General features: G+C 51.7%; 1 protein-coding gene across 3 annotated transcripts; it reads left to right on the top strand.

The window, feature by feature from the left end:
• The first annotated feature begins 575 nt into the window (after positions 1-575).
• On the top strand, positions 576-10,290 carry ACTR1B (actin related protein 1B). Of its 3 annotated transcripts, none has more exons than XM_043918675.1 (11): positions 576-869; positions 3,402-3,466; positions 4,574-4,649; positions 5,598-5,822; positions 6,187-6,311; positions 6,536-6,752; positions 6,870-6,962; positions 7,042-7,216; positions 8,672-8,733; positions 8,965-9,005; positions 9,201-10,290. In XM_043918675.1, the coding sequence occupies exons 1-11, from the start codon at positions 822-824 to the stop codon at positions 9,301-9,303; spliced, it is 1,230 nt and encodes a 409-aa protein (XP_043774610.1). In that variant the 5' UTR covers positions 576-821; the 3' UTR covers positions 9,304-10,290. The 3 variants fall into 3 exon arrangements, with proteins under 3 accessions (XP_043774610.1, XP_043774612.1, XP_043774611.1); XM_043918676.1 differs by having other exon boundaries at positions 579-869; positions 5,598-5,723; XM_043918677.1 differs by lacking the exon at positions 5,598-5,822 and having other exon boundaries at positions 578-869.
• The last annotated feature ends 7,783 nt before the right edge of the window (positions 10,291-18,073 follow it).

Raw genomic sequence — 18,073 nt, forward strand, 5'->3', positions numbered from 1 at the left:
GTCTAGTGGGAAAGTTCTATAGAGCGGCAGATAACTATGGCTCAGTCTGGTCAATGAATTCAGGACTGGGCATCTTCTTGCCCTGTGGACCCCTGAGCCGTTGGAGGCTCCCCGCGTGCTCATGCCAGCTGCTGCCAACAAGATAACTGTTGAGCAAGGTACACACGCGTTGAGGCTCGTCGGTTCCCGTATCTGTAAAATCGGGAAATAATACCTGAGTAATTGCAAGGGTGTAATATGATCATCTATGTAAAATGGGTAGAAGTGCTGCGCAAGCACTAAACTGGTGCTCCGTTCACTTCAGCTACCGTTATCACGAAATTATCATTCTTATAAGGGAAAGGATCTTCCTCAGTGCTCAATAAGAAATGCTTTGTGTGAAATACCCACAGCCGGCCTCCTTGGGGACTGCTCGCTGAGGAAAACGGGAGTCCTGGACAAGTGAACTACCAGCCCGCCGGGCTCCGACCGCGCCCTCTTTAAGCGCGGAGCGATGACGTCACCCACACGCGCTGCAGCCTACCTTGGAGGCGCCCGGCGGCCTCCATTGGCTGGCCAGCACCCGACGGGCCCGCCCCTTTGCCCCCGCGGGCCCCCGGCGCCCGGCGTCAATCTGCCTAGGTGGGAGCGGTGACTGGCCGCGGGGCCCGCCCTCTGGAAAGCCTCCGCCGGGCTCGCGTAGGCTGCGTGCTCGGGGTGGGAGGGGCGCAGCAGCGCGTCTGGAGCCGAGGTGGTCCCGGTCCGCCCGCCTGCCTGCCTGCCTGCCAGCCGTTGGTTACTACTGCAGCCCGTCTGCTGGGCAGGGCCGGCCCGGCCCGGCCATGGAGTCCTACGATATCATCGCCAACCAGCCCGTGGTCATCGACAACGTGAGGCTTGGCAACCGGGGGGAGGGCGGGCGCCCCGCCCCCGGGGGTGGACGCGGCGAGGTCCGCAGGGACCCCCTCCGATCTTGGCTGGTCCTCGACTCGTTGCCGGCCCGCCACTCCTGCGGGCTGTCCCTACTTGGCCCTGTATCCCGGGCCGCGGGACCAGCCCCCCGCAAGCGTGAGAGAACCCCAGCCCCAGCACTCCCTGAGCTGGCGGGGAGGTCGGGAGAGGAAGGGGTCCCATATGTCTGGCAGCCCTTGATCAGCATCTGGAGAGCCGGGGTACAGCCGGGCGACCGACCGATGCACCCATGTGCCAGGCCCGGGGACTCACCCCGGACCCTTCTCGGTGGAGAGTAGGCTCACTGGATGGGTTTCGACTCCAGCCCGTTTACCTCTCCTGAGGCTTTGGCTGCCCTCCTACTAGGGAAAAAACAGTGTTTGCCCCTTTGCACACTGCTGGCCCCATCTTTTGGGGACGCTCGACCTGCGGGCCTCTACAACAGCTCTTCCCAAGTGCTGCACCCCCACGCAGCACGTCCAGGGTAGGCAGGCCCCACTATGCCCTTTTCCTGGGACAGGGGAAAATGCACATTAAGTTTTGCCAACCACATACCCGCCGCTGCCTGGCTGGGCACTCACCTGCTTTGACCCTTTCCTTAAGTGTTGCCTGAGCCAAGGGGACGTTCCACAGCTGGGAGGGCAGTGGAGAGAATTCAGGACCACTCTTCCCAGGACCTGTAAGCTGTTTGGGGGTCTTGGTTGGAAACCTCAGCAGAAAGTTGCCGGGCTCCATGGTGGTCTTGTCCTTCAGCACCGGAGCTCAGCTCAGCATGCTTTCTGGTCTATAGGAAGAAGGTGAAGGGCACAGATCAGTGGAACTGCCCCAAGCTGAGTGTCTACCTCTGAACTGTGGGCCTTGGAGTTTTTAATAATGACTCACTGCTCTTTCTGGGATCTGTCTCCCTTGCACATGACCCCCATGTAATCTCTGAATGGCTGTCTGTTTTGGAGTAACCATGTGAGGGCCCTGAGTCACAGCAGGGGGTGTTTAATAAGACTGCTGAAGCTGGACTTGGGGATGCTCTCCATCAGGCTTCAGGAAGGATCAGCCACTTCCTTTCTTGGCAGGCTAATGAACAACTTTATGAGTTTCGAGAGCAACCTGCTTGGTCCCACTGGGCTTCCAGCCCCCTACTCTGTAACTTTGGGATGTTTCTTTCTCTTTTTAAAAAACTTTTTATTTTGTATTGCCTTTGTGCTCGGTCACTCAGTCATTTCTGACTCTTTGCAACCCTATGGGCTATAACCCACCAGGCCCCTCTGTCCATGGGATTCTCCAGGCAAGAATACTGGAGTGGGTTGCCATGCCCTCCTCCAGGGGCTCTTCCTGACCCAGGGATCGAACCCACATCTCTTCTGTCTCCCGCTTTGGCAGGCCGGTTCTTTACCATGAGCACCACACAAGAAGCCCATTTTGTATTGGAGAATAGCCAATTAAAAAACAATGTTCTGATAGTTTCAGGTGAGCAGCGAAGGGACTCAGCGATATGTACACATGTATCCATTCTCCCCCAAACTCTAGGCGATGTTTATTTCTGCTCTACAGGCCCCAAGGGTGGTGATGGGTGGTGGGGAGAGAGGTTGAGATGCTGATTCCTGCTGTGGGTGGGAGGTTTCTAGATACCAGGATCCCTTTAAAAGTCTCCATCCAGCTTCCACGCTGGAACAGACTAAGTTCTCCTGTTATCTCTGGGGAAGCCACTTGAGGAAGGGTGCTAGTTGATCCCCATGCACCCAGTAATCTTCCCCAGCCAGTTCTGTATGTGGTCCATGGCTTCTGAGGGGAGTGGGCCATGCTTTTTCAAGCATGTTGAAAAACCTTAAGGGTTGTTTCTAGCTGGGCTTTGGGAGTCACTTGTGCTGCTAAGGAGTCCTCCTGCCTGGAGCTGCCCCACAAGTGTGCCTAGGAGGGTGTACACTGGTGACATTCTGGCTTGGATAATTCTTGATGATGAGGGGCTGCCCTGTGCTCTGTAGGATGTTGAGCAGCATCCCTAGCCTCTACCCACTAGATGCCAATAACAGCCTCTGCCCCCAGTCTTCAGACATTGTCAGATTTGGGGCTGCGTGCATGCTCCAGTGCTAAGTTGTGTCTGAATCTTTATGGCCCCATGGACTGCAGCCCACCAGCCTCCTCTGTCCATGGGATTTCCCGGGCAAGAATACTGGAGTGGGTTGCCATCTCCTTCTCCAGGGTATCTTCCCAACACAGGGACTGACCCCACATCTCCTGCATTGGCAGGCAGATTCTTTACCACTGAGCCACCTAGGAAGCCCTCAAATTATGGTGACGAGATGCAAAGTTGCCCCTAGTTTTGAACCACTGGTGTACGTGTAAATGGCCTTGCCCTCTTGGCAGGATCTCAGGCTTCCTTCCCAGGCTACTGTGGGAGGTAGGCCTCTCCACAGCAGGGCACCACCTTCACCTGGAGATGAATGTTGGAATCTAACTGCTGTTTTTCTTTGCAGGGTTCCGGGGTGATCAAGGCCGGCTTTGCAGGAGACCAGATTCCCAAATATTGTTTTCCAAACTAGTAAGTGTTGCTCAGGCAGTATTCCTAACCCTTTGGTTTGCTTCTGGGAAGAACATGGGTTCTGTGTCACAACCTTCTTTGAGGCTAACTCTTGCCCCCGCCTGTAGGGGAAAACACCAGATTTGTGAAGCTGGTGCTGTGAAGGGCTATGGCAGGAGAAGTCAGGTGCTCTGGGCCTCCCCCACCCCTCTGAGTCTGGTTTTGGTCCCTCCTGGAGCCAGAAAGGAGCGGCTACCACCAGCATCCCCCTGGGGACAGGGCATGGCAGCAGCAGCAAGGATACAGGAGAGATGTAAACTCAGAGGAGAAAGATTGGGGAGTTACTGCCACTCCCTCCTCCCAGGAAGTGTTCTCTTCAGGGCTCATTCATTTTCAGACTCTAGGAGATACATTGTGCAGTCAGGGGAATCCTTCCCAGAATGATGCCAGTGGTGGCAGAGGAGAGAGGGGAGTGAAACCCAGGGAAAGTTGGGAGCATTCCACCGGCCGCTCAAGCCCGTTGGGAAGTTTTCCCTTGATGGTGTTTCGTCTCAAATCCTGGAGGCCTTAAAGCTTAGTGGCTGAAGCCAGAGTAGGGGAGTCCTCAGGCCCCCGAAGTAACTGGCCATGTGAAGACAGAGCCGGCATGGGGCATTCAGGCCTCAGCTGTCCTTTCTGAACTCACCTGGAGTGTAATTAAAGGTTCCTCTTGACGTGCAGGGAAACTTGGTCAGATTTTGGAATGGCAGCTTGTCCACTCTGCCAAGAGCTGCATCTGTGTTCCAGAAGCCCTGGCAGGGAGAAGGACGGGACTGACTGAGAGAGGGGTATACGAAGATCCATGGCCCTGCTTCCTGGGGCCACCCCACCTTGTTCTGCCCCCGTGAAATCCGAGACCCTCTGCCAGGGCTGAGGGTCTAGACCTCTTGGCCCTCTCTGGGAGGGCTGGTGGGAAATGGTGGGAACCCCTTTTCTTCTGACCCTGAGTCTTCTGTCCTTCCAAGGCCTGCTCTGTGGTCTTGTGGCCCATAGGCCTAGGTTCTGACTATTGGAGTCAGACTTTGGTTTTCCTGGACTAGGCTCAGCTATGTCCCCTGCCCATCTCCCTGACTTTTCCTGTCCCTGCAGTGTCGGGCGCCCCAAGCACATGCGGGTGATGGCTGGAGCCCTGGAAGGAGACCTCTTTATCGGACCAAAAGCAGAGGTAACATCTGTGGTGCCTGTCTGTGCCTGGGTTGAGGTCTTCTGTCCCAGGAGCCTTGACTGGTGGTCAGAGCTGAACCTCCAGAGAGGGCTCTCTCTGGGACCATCTGCTGGGTGCCATAAGCACTGTGGTCCATTTGCTCTGTGAGCTGGCCCAGGGTTCCTGTGTAAGGCAACACAGTAAGACCACTTCATGCCCCTTCCTTTAGAAGCCACAGAGGAAAGAACCAGTTAAAAAGTAAGTTTAAAGCCTGAGTCACTGGACTGATAACTAATCAAGTGAGGCCAGCTCTGTGCTCCAGCTGGGGGGTTGGGGGGGCTGGCAGGGACTAACGAGCAAGTGCAGTTTAGGCACCTGGGGAAGACAGGAAGGGGTGCTGAGGACCCAGAAAATGGGGTCAGCAGGAGCTGCAGGCATGGGTGAGAGGCCAAATGGTGCTGGACAGAAGAACCACGTTGGAGGGAAAGTTGAAGGGCAGGTCTCTGCAAGAGACACCTGTGCTGGCTGAAGAGCTGGGAGGAGAGGTGGCAGCATTAACTGCAGGAGGGGGCCACATAGGACGGGCTGTAGCAGGATTGGCCTCCACAGAGGCTCCCGGCGCTGATGGGAATGGGGACTGAAGTGGTGGTGGAGCTGGAGGTCAGGCCGTGTGTGAGGCTGGAAGGGAAGGATGTGCTAGTAGTGAGTGTAGAGGACACGGGCCGTGGGGGAAGGAATGGGGGAACTGTGGGGTTCAGGGGAGCATACCACCACCCCCTGTGGTCCGGGTCTTCGAAACAGGCTGGACTCTCAGAGCCAGGGAAACAACTGGACAGATGAACCCATGCTGGGTTAAGGATCTAAGGGGCACAGGGACCCCCGGTGAGCGGATGAAGGGGTGGCCCCCGGAGGGCAGAGAACAGCTGCTGGGTGAGTGTCTGCTGCCACCTCCGGCCTCCCGGTCTGCAGGAGCATCGGGGGCTGCTGGCTATCCGCTACCCCATGGAGCACGGCATGGTGAGGGACTGGAACGACATGGAGCGCATCTGGCAGTACGTCTACTCCAAGGACCAGCTGCAAACCTTCTCCGAGGAGGTGGGGCCGCGGCGCCCTCCCCCTGCCCCGCCTGCGGCGTCTGCATCAGGCCTCCACACCTTCTCTGGCCTGCAGCCCCTGCCGCCCGGCATTGTGTGGGTGGGGGTCCCTGCCTCCCCTCTGCCCGGCATTGTGTGGGTGGGGGTCCCCGCCTCCCCTCCACCCCGCATTGTGTGGGTGGGGGTCCCTGCCGCCCCTGCCTCCCCACACTGTGTGCGTGTGGGTCCCTGCCGCCCCGCATTGTGTGGGTGTGGGTCTGCATAGCTAGCGGCTGCCAAGTAGAATATTTCAGGGGGCGCTGGGTCTTTGGAAGACACTGCTGGCAGATGACGTGCCGGCGCCCTTGGGAGGGATGAGAGGCGGCAGGTTCGTGTGCTCCAGGGGTAGGTGGCTCCCTAGAAAGATCCCGGTGGGGCCTGCAGGTTGCCTTTGCACCTGCCCACAACCCTGCCGTCGCCTGCAGCATCCTGTTCTTCTTACGGAAGCGCCGCTCAACCCGAGTAAGAACCGGGAGAAGGCGGCGGAGGTGTTCTTCGAGACCTTCAACGTGCCGGCCCTGTTCATCTCCATGCAGGCCGTGCTCAGCCTGTGAGTGCTCTCTCGGCCCTGGTCCCTGCGTCTCTGACCTCCTGATCGGGATGCTGTGGCGCCTGACTTCCCTGTACAAACAGCCACCTGATGACCATCCCTATGGGGGGCCCATGGGTCCCTTTCTTAGACCAGATAATGCACATGCCCCGGGGTCCCTTCCAGGGGTGCGGAGGTCCCAGTGCCTCAGTGGCTGAGGTGAAGGGATGCTGACCTGGTGACAGGTACGCCACAGGACGCACGACGGGAGTGGTTTTGGACTCGGGGGATGGGGTCACGCACGCCGTCCCCGTCTACGAGGGCTTCGCCATGCCGCACTCCATCATGCGGGTGGACATCGCCGGCCGCGACGTCTCCCGCTACCTCCGGCTGCTGCTGCGCAAGGAGGGGGCGGACTTTCACACCTCGGCTGAGTTTGAGGTCGTCCGGACCATCAAAGAGGTAACGTGGGGCAGGGAGTGGGGGAAGCGGGGGTGGTCGGACCCAGCATGAGGTTGAGCCCTGGGCGTGCGAGTCCCTGTGGCCACCTCCTGAGGGCCCTGTCTCTGCCCACTGCAGCGGGCCTGCTACCTGTCCATCAACCCGCAGAAGGATGAGGCCCTGGAGACAGAGAAGGTGCAGTACACCCTGCCAGACGGCAGCACGCTCAACGTAAGTTCAGGCCGGGCGGGGGAGGGTGGTGATGCCGGGACTGGAGGAGGCGGGACCAACTTCATCTTGTGTTCCAAAGGTGGGACCAGCGCGGTTCCGGGCCCCTGAGCTGCTGTTCCAGCCAGACCTGATAGGGGATGAGAGTGAGGGACTCCATGAGGTGCTGGTCTTCGCCATCCACAAGTCTGACATGGATCTGCGCCGCACGCTGTTCGCCAACATCATGCTTTCTGGTGGCTCCACGCTTTTCAAAGGTACCTAGTTGGTCAGGATGGTATGGCTTGGAGGCCACAGGTAGCGGGGCCCTCAGACTGCACCCCAATTCCTGAAAGCCTGGGACATGGCCCGTTTTCTGTGGGTTTTTTGGGTGTTCAGTGAGGTTTTTTTTTTTAAAGGATAGATTTGAAATTAAATTTTGTTTACAAATAGATGGTAAGTTTAATGAGGTCTAAAATGTATTTGATGAAGTCTGCCTTCTATTGTCCTGGTCACCCAGTTCCTCCCCACAGTTATTGTTAGTTGCTCAGGTAACATCTGTGCCTAAATAAAGCATCCTTTTTACTCAGCCCTGGAGTACTCTCTGGACTTTCCAGATGGCTCCGTAGTAAAGAATCAGCTTGCCAATGCAGGAGATATGGGTTCAATCCGTGGCTCAGGAAGATCCCTTGGAGAAGGAAATGGCAACCCACTCCAGTATTCTAGCCTGGAGAATTCCATGGACAGAGGAGCCTGGCGGGCTACAGTCCACGGGGTTGCAAAGAGTCAGACCTGACTTAGCGACAGAGCAGGAGCACAAAGAGCAGGAACACGAGCATACTCTCCAGCTCCACGCCCTGTGTTGTTGGTTTTGCTCCACAGACAGCGGATGTTTGTGTAGGTTCTCTTTATCTGGCCATGAGGGCTGGATGTGCCATTGAACCATTAACCTGCTGACGGCCTTGGAGGTGGTGGAAAAAACCTGCCGATGGCCTTGGAAGTGGTGAAATTCTTTCTCATCACAAAACTGTTCCACTGGGTGATTGCGTGTACTGTCATTTCACATCATGGGAAGATACCTGAAAGATAAATCCTAGGGGTGGAATTGCTGGGTCAGAGGGTACACATGTGTGCATTTGATACCTGGTAGATATCACAAGTTTCCCTCCTGAGAGGCTCCCCCAGTTATGGCAGAGAGTCCCCCAGCGCCATCCCAACACTGTGCGAGACATTTGCCTGTATACTGGATGAAAGTGACTGCTTGTTTCCTGACTCATCATTTGCCTTTGACTGCTTCTGGTGGTTTTGGCTCTGGAGTGTCAAGGGGGAGAGAGTAGGGGTCAGGCAGAGGTGGGTGACTTGGGAGTTCCATCTCCTGCTACCTTCCTTCCTTCCTGAAGTGGGAAGCGGGCCCACCTGCAAGCACACTGCTGGATCTTTTCTGCCTTTGGTGTGGTTCTCTCCACCCTCACTCCTGGCAAGAATGACTAAAACAAGGACTTCCCTGGCAGTCCAGTGGTTAAGACTGCACACTTCCACTACAGGGGGCATGGGTTCGATCCCTGTTTGGAGAACTAAGATCCCACATGCTGCATGGCATGGCCAAAAAATAAAATAGTAGCTTAAAAAATAAAAAAAGTAGCTGGGGCTGAGGCACCAGAAGTTGGATGTGAGGGAGCTAGTGATGAGGGGTCAGATGTGGACCCTGGGTTCAGCCAGCCTTGTGTTCACAGGCTTTGGCGATCGATTACTAAGTGAAGTGAAGAAGCTTGCCCCAAAGGATGTCAAAATCAAGGTGAGGTTGTGGGGAGTCCCTGTAGGGCATAGGGGTGCTGGGCAACCTTGACCTGGGGAGGGAAGGGCAAGAAGCACCTTCAGATGTCCTCTGACTTCACACCCAGCCCGGCCCTGCTGCTCCGCCTGCTCCCAGCTGAGGCCTGGCCGCAGGCACTGGGGGAAATGCCCCCAAGGCTGGGATAGGGGTGCTGGGGGGTCAGGGCGGTTACGCTGTGCTTGTTCCCTCCAGATCTCGGCCCCTCAGGAACGGCTGTACTCCACGTGGATCGGGTAAGGCGGGGCCCAGAGCCAGGGCTCTGGGAGGAGGCCACTGTGCTCTGCACACTTCTTCCCGGGCTGGTCCAGGCCAGGTGGAGGTGGGTGGATGTCCCCCGCAGGTTAGAGAAGGGGAGTCCTGGGGCGCCCAGGGCGGGTGGCTGGCTCAGCCCTCAGGTCCCCAAGAATGCTCTCCCTCCCTCCTCACAGGGGCTCTATCCTGGCCTCACTGGACACTTTTAAGAAGATGTGGGTATCCAAAAAGGAATATGAAGAGGACGGCTCCCGGGCTATTCATCGAAAAACCTTCTAGTGCCCAAGGAGGAAGGCGTAGCTCTGGGAGGAAGGGGGAACCAGAGTCCTTAACCCTCTGTGGTTGGGTTCACAGATGAGGCCTGGACCTCCTGCATGCCCTGAACCCTGGGCAAGTGGTGCAGCAGCGCTTCCCTGAAGCCTCCCCTACACACATGTTTACATGTGCGCACACATACACACACACACATATAGTCACAGTTAGCTGCATGGATGGGAGGCTGGAGCTGGAAGATAGGAATTGAGGGGCCCAGCTTTGGGTGGTTCTGGGTGTCCCCCTTGGCAGAGCCAGTTAGGCCCGTGGTTCTCAGCTTCCCCAAGCTCCAAGACCAGACACCGGAACGCCCCCATTGCCTCTGACAGTAGCCCTCCGAGAGTGCCTGGATGCCTGGGTGACTAGCCCTGGGGAGTTGGGGGTGGGGGGGGCACCAGCAGTTCCCTCTGGGTGTCGCCGCTGCTTGTGCCGCATCCTTGTCCTCACCCAGCAGGGCAACCCAGAAGGCCACACCGTGGCGTCCCTGACCCCCTCACGCTCTGTCCTCTCATCTTCCCAGATGGGTGCTTTGGTGTAGACTGAGTTCTAGGCAGTCTTCCGTCCCCGGTGACGGGGTATGGGCCAGGGCCCAACCCTGTGGAACCAGGACAGGATGCACGGGGTTTGGGCAGCCACAGCGGGTTGTGCGTTCTCCTCGTCAAAGCGCTGCATGGACCTGCTGCTCCCTCTCCTTTACCCCAGTACCTGGGACGGGAAGGGTTAATGGTCTTCATTTGTTGAGGGGAAGCCACTTAATCAGGAGTCAGACCTAGTGGGGGAGACGGGAGGCACATTTCCTCCTCCCACTTCTCCCATGAAAGAGGTCTTCATTTACCCTATGGCCAGGACCCCCATCTCCCTCTCCCACATACATACAATAACTTAACACAGTTGCCTGAAAAAAACATTTTTTGTAAGTCATTATAGTAATAATTATGAAAAAGGCCCAGCGCATGGCTCTGTTTTCATGTGTTTCTTTGTGCTGATTGCTCACACACCCCTGGGGACCAAAGCAGAGGGGCTCTGGTGGCTGCTCAGAAGCCTGCGGTCTCAGCGGTTGGTGGGGCAACGCGGCACGGGAGGCCCTGGAGGTTGGGCTCTCAACCTGGTGGCACAATTCCCCAGGCTCTTTACACACCTGCTGCGGTTCAGCAGGAGAAGCAGGTGACAGGCTGCCCTCCTCCCCCTTATTCCCAGATGGGTCCTTGTGGCAGATGGGGTTTGGTGGGCCCGTGTTCTCACCTGTTCTGTTTGGAGCACCTCTGCAGCCTGGCTCCGATGAAGCCACACCAATACTGATGCAAGTTCCAAGTTCAGACAAGAAGGGCGGGTGATGGGAGAGATGTAGAAGGCTGTATCGAGCTGGGTTCTGAAGGAAGAAGCTGAGTGGCATGGAGAGGAAGGGCTGTGGAGGAAGAGGGAGCCGTGAGAAGTGAGTTTGAAGGGACTACCCTCTCCTTACTCCATCAAATACTTGAACACATACAGTAGGTCCAGGAAGTGTTATGTGTTTGGAACCAATGGTAAACAAGACATATCTTTGCTACCCAAAACTTACATATCAGAGGAGAAAGGTAAACAGACTGTTTCAGTACAGAATTGCTGTGCCTAAGCCAGGAGGTGGGGCAGGCTGACTTGCTTTTGTCCAGGAGGGGTTAGCCAGGTAAATAGGGCATGTTCCTGGGAGAGGTTAAGAGTTCAAACAGACGCCTGGGACCCATGGGGCTAGAAAAAAAGACATGGACCAGAGTGATGCCAAAGCAGCAGGTCAGGGTGAGTGGTCTTTGGCTATGATGTGAGGTAAACCAAAGGGGTAAGCTGGAGTGAGCATGTAGGGGCCCTTGAGAGGGCTTTCAGCTGTGTCTTGGGTGATGGGCAGTCAGCTGGGGGTGCATGGTTATAGCTGTATGTGGAAGGCAGCAACACCCCAGTAGGAGTAAGCACATAAAATACCTAGATCTTGGTTTCTAAATACAGTTCTTCAAAAGGAGTCAGTGCTCCTTGGAGAAACTGCAGACCTGGGGCAGAGATCTGAGCCTGGGATATCTTGTGGAAGGGGCTTGTCTAAAGGATTCAGGAACCAACTTGAAGGAGCAACCAGTAGTCAGGTCTGTAATGGATTGCAAATCATTAATTAATCATGAGTCCAGTCTGAGAAAAATAATTTTATATATATATATATATATATATATATATATATATATACACACAGGGGAGAAGGGGCAGTTCTTTCTTACTGAATTACAGTTAATGAATGTAGAAGGAATAGTAGAGAAAGAAAATCACCCTTAGGCAAACATCCCAGTCACCACTGGTGCAGGCAGAAATGGATACAAAAACAAGCAAAAGTAAGGACATTTGCATTATCTCAAAGTATATACCCATGAGGTACTTACTAGTTTAAAAAGGAAAAAATAGTAACTATACAGGGGAGGAACCTAGGAAATATCACCTTAATCAGATTATCCAAGTTTACATCCAGGCAGTGAGTCGTTATCTTGAGGTGGTACATAAGAGGCTGCAATGTCGCCTCTGTCTTCTTGGACACCCTCAGTCTAACCAGGAACAAACAGCAGGCAAACCCAAACTGAGGGCATTCTACACATGAATGGACCAGGTGTCTTGTTCAAAAGTGACAGGATATAAAGACAAAGACTAAGCAATTGTCACAGGTTGGAGACGTAAGAGGCTGTGATGATGAAATGCAGTGGATCAGAAAGGGCCTTACTGAGAAAGCTGGAAAAATCAGTTAACAGTGATGCATCAATGTGAATTCCCTGGTTTCAGTCACAGCACTGTGTGTTAATGTCACAGGTTAATGTCAGTGGAAACTGGATGAAAGGTAATCAGGAACTCTGTACTATTTTTGCAACTTTTCTGTAAGTCTAAAATTATTTCAGAATTAAAAGTTAGGGAGAAAAACTCAGGCCTGAGCTAAATGGTCTGGATTCACAATTCTGCTACCATAACTAACTAGCTGCATAATCCTGAGCTGTTCCTAGGTTTCTGTATCTCTAATGTGAGGATGATAATAATAGCACCTACCTCATGGGTTTATTAACAGCCTGGGACATTTTGTGTCAGAGGATAGAAGAAGTGCTACAAGAATGATAGGGACCTGTCAAAAGACCATGGAGCCAGCCTGAAGAAGTTCCACTGGTCAAATCTGGAACAAATTAAACATCAAAAAATAATGACAGTTATGAATTATAATTTGCTGAATACAATATAAAAGCATGAGTCTATACTGACATAAATTAGTAAATTGAAAGTTTGATGAGGAACAGGATATTGACATCTCAAAGTATTACCCCATTAAATACTTATTAATAATTAAAGGGCAGGGAAAACCATAAATAAAAAAGATACCTGTACCCCAATGTTCATTGCAGCACTATTTACAATAGCCAGAACATGGAAGCAACCTGGATGGCCATCAACAGAGGAACGGGTAAAGAAGATGTGGTGTGTGTATATAATGGAATGTTACTCAGCCATAAAAAGAACAAAGTAATGCCATTTGCAGCAACATGGATGGTCCTAGAGATTATCATACTGAGTGGAGTAAGTCAGACAGAGAAGGACAAACTGAGACACTGCTTATATGTGGGATCTTAAAAAAGACTACAGTGAGCTTATTTATAACACAGAAGTAGAGTCAGATGTAGAAAACCAACACGTTTGTTGGGATGGGGGAGGGGTAAGTGGGAAGATCAGGACTGACATATACACACTACTATATATAAAGCATAACTAGTAAGCACCTACTGTACAGCACAGGGAACTCTACCTAACACTCTGCAATGGCACGTGTGGGGAAAGAATCTAAAAAGAGGGTGGATATATGTATATGTAAATAAACACATAACTAAGTATTTTTTTCATACTGTTCATACTATTCATGGGGTTCTCAAGGCAAGAATACTGAAGTGGTTTGCCAATCCCTTCTCCAGTGGACCACATTTTGTCAGAACTCTCCACAATGACCTGTCTGTCTTGGGTGGCCCCACACGGCATGGCTTAGTTTCATTGAGTTAGACAAGGCTGTGGTCCTGTGATCAGATTGGCTAGTTTTCTGCGATTATGGTTTCAGTCTGTCTGCCCTCTGACGCCCTCTCTCAGTGCCTACCATCTTACTTGGGTTTCTCTTACCTTGGACATGGGGAATCTCTTCACGGCCGCCCCTCCTGACCTTGAACGTGGAGTAACTCCGCTCAGCCCTCATGCGCCTGCACAGCCACCACTCCTTGGACGTGGGGTTGCTCCTCTCAGCTGCCGCCCCTGACCTCTTGAGAGTCCCTAGGACTGCAAGGAGATCCAGCCAGTCCATCCTAAAGGAGATCAGTCCTGGGTGTTCACTGGAAGGACTGATGCTGAAGCTGAAACTCCAATACTTTGGCCACCTCGTGCGAAGAGTTGACTCATTGGAAAAGACCCTGATGCTGGGAGGGATTGGGGGCAGGAGGAGAAGGGGACGACAGAGGATGAGATGGCTGGATGGCATCACCAACTCGATGGACATGAGTTTGAGTAAACTCCGGGAGTTGGTGATGGAGAGGGAGGCCTGGAGTGCTGCGATTCATGGGGTCGCCAAGAGTCGGACACAATTGAGTGACTGAAATGAACTGAACTCAAGTATTTTTTTAAAGTTCTGATAATAATAATTAAAGGACAACTGCACAGTGGGGAAACCTGGCAGACATTACTTTAATTAAGTTATCAAAGTGAACACCTTATCAGCAAAATGCTGTGCTTAGTCGCTCAGTTGTGTCTGACTCTCTGCAACCCCCTGGACAGTAGCCTGCCAGCCTCCTCTGTCCATGGGATTCTCCAGGCAACAATACTGGAGTGGGTTGCCATGCCCTTCTCCAGGGGATCTTCCCAACCCAGGGATCAAACCCAGGGATAGAACCCAGGTCTCCCTCATTGCAGGCAGATTCTTTACCATCTGAGCCATCAGGAAAGCCAAAGAATACTGGAGTGGGTAGCCTATCCCTTCCCCAGGGGATCTTCCCGACCCAGGAATTCAACTGGGGTTTCCTGCATTGCAGGCAGATTCATTACCAGCTGAGCTACCAGGGAAGCCCCATTCATCAGCAGTGGGACAAATCAACATCGCATGCTCACTGAGATGGGTCCAGTATCACTCTTGTTACTTCTGCCCAACATACATAACCTGAATCCAGTCATGAGGGAACAGCAGACAAACCCAAGTTGTAATTTTTTAAGTGTCAAAAGTAAAAGTTGCTCAGTCATGTCTGGCTCTGTGATCCCAGAGACTATCAGTCAGTTCAGTTCAGTCCCTCAGTCATGTCCGACTCTTGGCGACCCCGTGGACCAGAGCACACCAGGCCTCCCTGTCCATCACCAACTCCCAGAGTTTACCCAAACTCATGTCCATTGAGTTGGTGATGCCATCCAATCATAGCATCCTCTGAAGTCCCCTTCTCCTCCTACCCTCAATCTTTCCCAGCATCAGGGTCTTTTCAAATGAGTCAGCTCTTCAAATCAGGTGGCCAAAGTGTTGGACTTTCAGCTTCAAAATCAGCCCTTCCAATGAACACTTAGGACTGATCTCCTTTAGGATGGACTGGTTGGATCTCCTTGCAGTCCAAGGGACTCTCAAGAGGCTTCTCCAACACTACAGTTCAAAAGCATCAATTCTTCGGCACTCAGCTTTTCTTTATGGTCCAACTCTCACATCCATACATGATTACAGCAAAAACCATAGCCTTGACTAGATGGACCTTGGCAAAGTAATGTCTCTGCTTTTAAATATACTGTCTAGGTTGGTCATAACTTTGCTTCCAAGGAGTAAGTGTCTTTTAATTTCATGGCTGCAGTCACCATCTGTAGTGATTTTGGAGCCCAGAAAAATAAAGTCAGCCACTGTTTCCACTGTTTCCCCATCTATTTGCCATGAAGTGATGGGACCGGACAACATGATCTTAGTTATCTGAATGTTGAGCTTTAAGCCAACTTTTTCACTCTCCTCCTTCATTTTCTTTTTTTTTTTTTTCCTCCTTCACTTTCATCAAGAGGCCTTTTAGTTCCTCTTCACTTTCTGCCATAAGGGTGGTGTCATCTGCATATCTGAGGCTATTGATATCTCTCCTGGCAATCTTGATTCCAGCTTGTGCTTCATCCAGCCCAGCGTTTCTCATGATGTACTCTGCATATAAGTTAAATAAGCAGGGTGATGATATACAGCCTTGATGTACTCCTTTCCCGATTTGGAACCAGTCTTGTTGTTCCATGTCCAGTTCTAACTGTTGCTTCCTGACCTGCATACAGATTTCTCAAGAGGCAGGTCAGGTGGTCTGGTATTCCCATCTCTTTCAGAATTTTCCACAGTTTATTGTGCTCCACACAGTCAAATGCTTTGGCATAATCAATAAAGCAGAAATAGATGTTTTCTGGAACTCTCTTGCTTTTTTGATGATCCAACAGATGTTGGCAATTTGATCTCTGCTTCCTCTGCCTTTCCTAAATCCAGCTTGAACATCTGGAAGTTCACGGTTCATGTATTGCTGAAGCCTGGCTTGGAGAATTTTGAGCACTTTACTAGTATGTGAGATGAGTGCAATTGTGCTGTAGTTTGAGCATTCTTTGGCATTGCCTTTCTTTGGGATTGGAATGAAAACTGACCTTTTCCAGTCCTGTGGCCACTGCTGAATTTTCCAAATTTGCTGACATATTGAGTGCAGCACTTTCACAGCGTCATCTTTTAGGATTTGAAACAGCTCAGCTGGAATTCCATCACCTCCACTAGCTTTTTTCGTAGTGATGCTTCCTAAGGCCCATTTGACTTCACATTCCAGGATGTCTGGCTCTAGGTGAGTGATCACACCATTGTGATTGTCTGGGTCATCTTTTTTGTACAGTTCTTCTGTGTATTCTTGCCACCTCTTCTTAATATCCTCTGCTTCTGTTAGCTCCACACCATTTCTGTCCTTTATTGTGCCCATCTTTGCATGAAGTGTTCCTTTGGTATCTCTAATCATCTTGAAGAGATCTCTAGTCTTTTCCATTCTATTATTTCCCTCTATTTCTTTGCACTGATCACTGAGGAAGGCTTTCTTATCTCTCCTTGCTATTCTTTGGAACTCTGCATTCAAATGTGTGTATCTTTCCTTCTCTCCTTTGCTTTTCGCTTCTCTTCATTTCACAGCTATTTGTAAGGCCTCCTCAGACAACCATTTTGCTTTTTTGTATTTCTTTTTCTTGGGGATGGTCTTGATCCCCGTCTCCTGTACAATGTCACGAACCTCCATCCATAGTTCATCAAGTACTCTATCAGATCTAGTTCCTTAAATCTATTTGTCACTTCCACTGTATAATCGTAAGGGATTTGATTTAGGTCATACCTGAATGGTCTAGTGGTTTTCCCTGCTTTCTTCTATTTCAGTTTGAATTTGGCAATAAGGAGTTCATGATCTGAACCACAGTCAGCTCCTGGTCTTGTTTTTGCTGACTGTATAGAGCTTCTCCATCTTTGGCTGCAAAGAATATATCCAATCTGATTTTGGTTTGGCCATCTGGTGATGTCCATGTGTAGAGTCTTCTCTTGTGTTGTTGGAAGAGGGTGTTTGCTATGATGAGTGCATTCTCTTGGCAAAACTCTATTAGACTTTGCCCTACTTCATTCCATATTCCAAGGTCAAATTTGTCTGTTACTCCAGGCGTTTCTTGACTTCCTACTTTTGCATTCCAGTCCCCTGTAATGAAAAGGACATCTTTTTTGGGTGTTAGTTCTAAAAGGTTGTGTAGGTCTTCATAGAACTGTTCAACTTCAGCTTCTTCAGCATTATTGGTCAGGGCATAGACTTGGATTACCGTGATATTGAATGGTTTGCCTTGGAAACAAATTTTTTGTCGTTTTTGAGACTGCATCCAAGTACTGCATTTTGGACTCTTTTGTTGACTATGAGGGCTACTCCATTTCTTCTAAGGGATTCCTGCCCACAGTAGTAGATATAATGGTCATCTGAATTAAATTCACCCATTCCAGTCCGTTTTAGTTTGCTGATTCCTAGAATGTCGACGTTCACTCTTGCCATCTCCTGTTTGACCATGTCCAATTTGCCTTGATTCATGGACCTAACATTCCAGGTTCCTATGCAATATTGCTCTTCACAGCATTGGACCTTGCTTCTATAACCAGTCACATCCACAACTGGGTGTTGTTTTTGCTTTGGCTCCATCCGTTCATTCTTTCTGGAGCTATTTGTCCACTGATCTCCAGTAGCATATTGGGCACCTACCGAGCTGGGGAGCTATCTTTCAGTGTCCTATCTTTTTGCGTTTTCATACTGTTCATGGGGTTCTCAAGGCAAGAATACTGAAGTGGCTTGCCAATCCCTTCTCCAGTGGACCACATTTTGTCAGAACTCTCCACCATGATCTGACCGTCTTGGGTGGCCCTATACGCATGGCTTAGTTTCATTGAGTTAGACAAGGCTGTGGTCCGTGTGATCAGATTGGCTAGTTTTCTGTGACTGTGGTTTCAGTTTGTCTACCCTCTGATGCCCTCTCTCAGTGCCTACCATCTTAGTGGGGTTTCTCTTACCTTGAACGTGGGGTATCTCCTCACCACCGCCGCTCCTGACCTTGTATGTGGGGTATCTCCTATACAGTCCATGAAATTCTCCAGGCCAGAATACTGGAGTGGGTAGCTTTCCCCTTCTCCAGGGGATCTTCCCAATCCAGGGATTGAATCCAGGTGTCCCGCATTGGA

The sequence above is a fragment of the Cervus elaphus genome, chromosome 11 (genome assembly GCF_910594005.1).
Source record: "Cervus elaphus chromosome 11, mCerEla1.1, whole genome shotgun sequence".
NCBI lineage: Eukaryota > Metazoa > Chordata > Mammalia > Artiodactyla > Cervidae > Cervus > Cervus elaphus.

Coding starts and splice junctions, on each gene's coding strand:
- ACTR1B (XM_043918675.1), top strand. CDS start 822: ATGGAGTCCTACGATATCATCGCCAACCAGCCCGTGGTCATCGACAAC. Junction 5,823..6,186: donor TGCCGCCCGGCATTGTGTGG/GTGGGGGTCCCT, acceptor CGTCGCCTGCAG/CATCCTGTTCTTCTTACGGA. Junction 9,006..9,200: donor CTGTACTCCACGTGGATCGG/GTAAGGCGGGGC, acceptor CCCTCCTCACAG/GGGCTCTATCCTGGCCTCAC.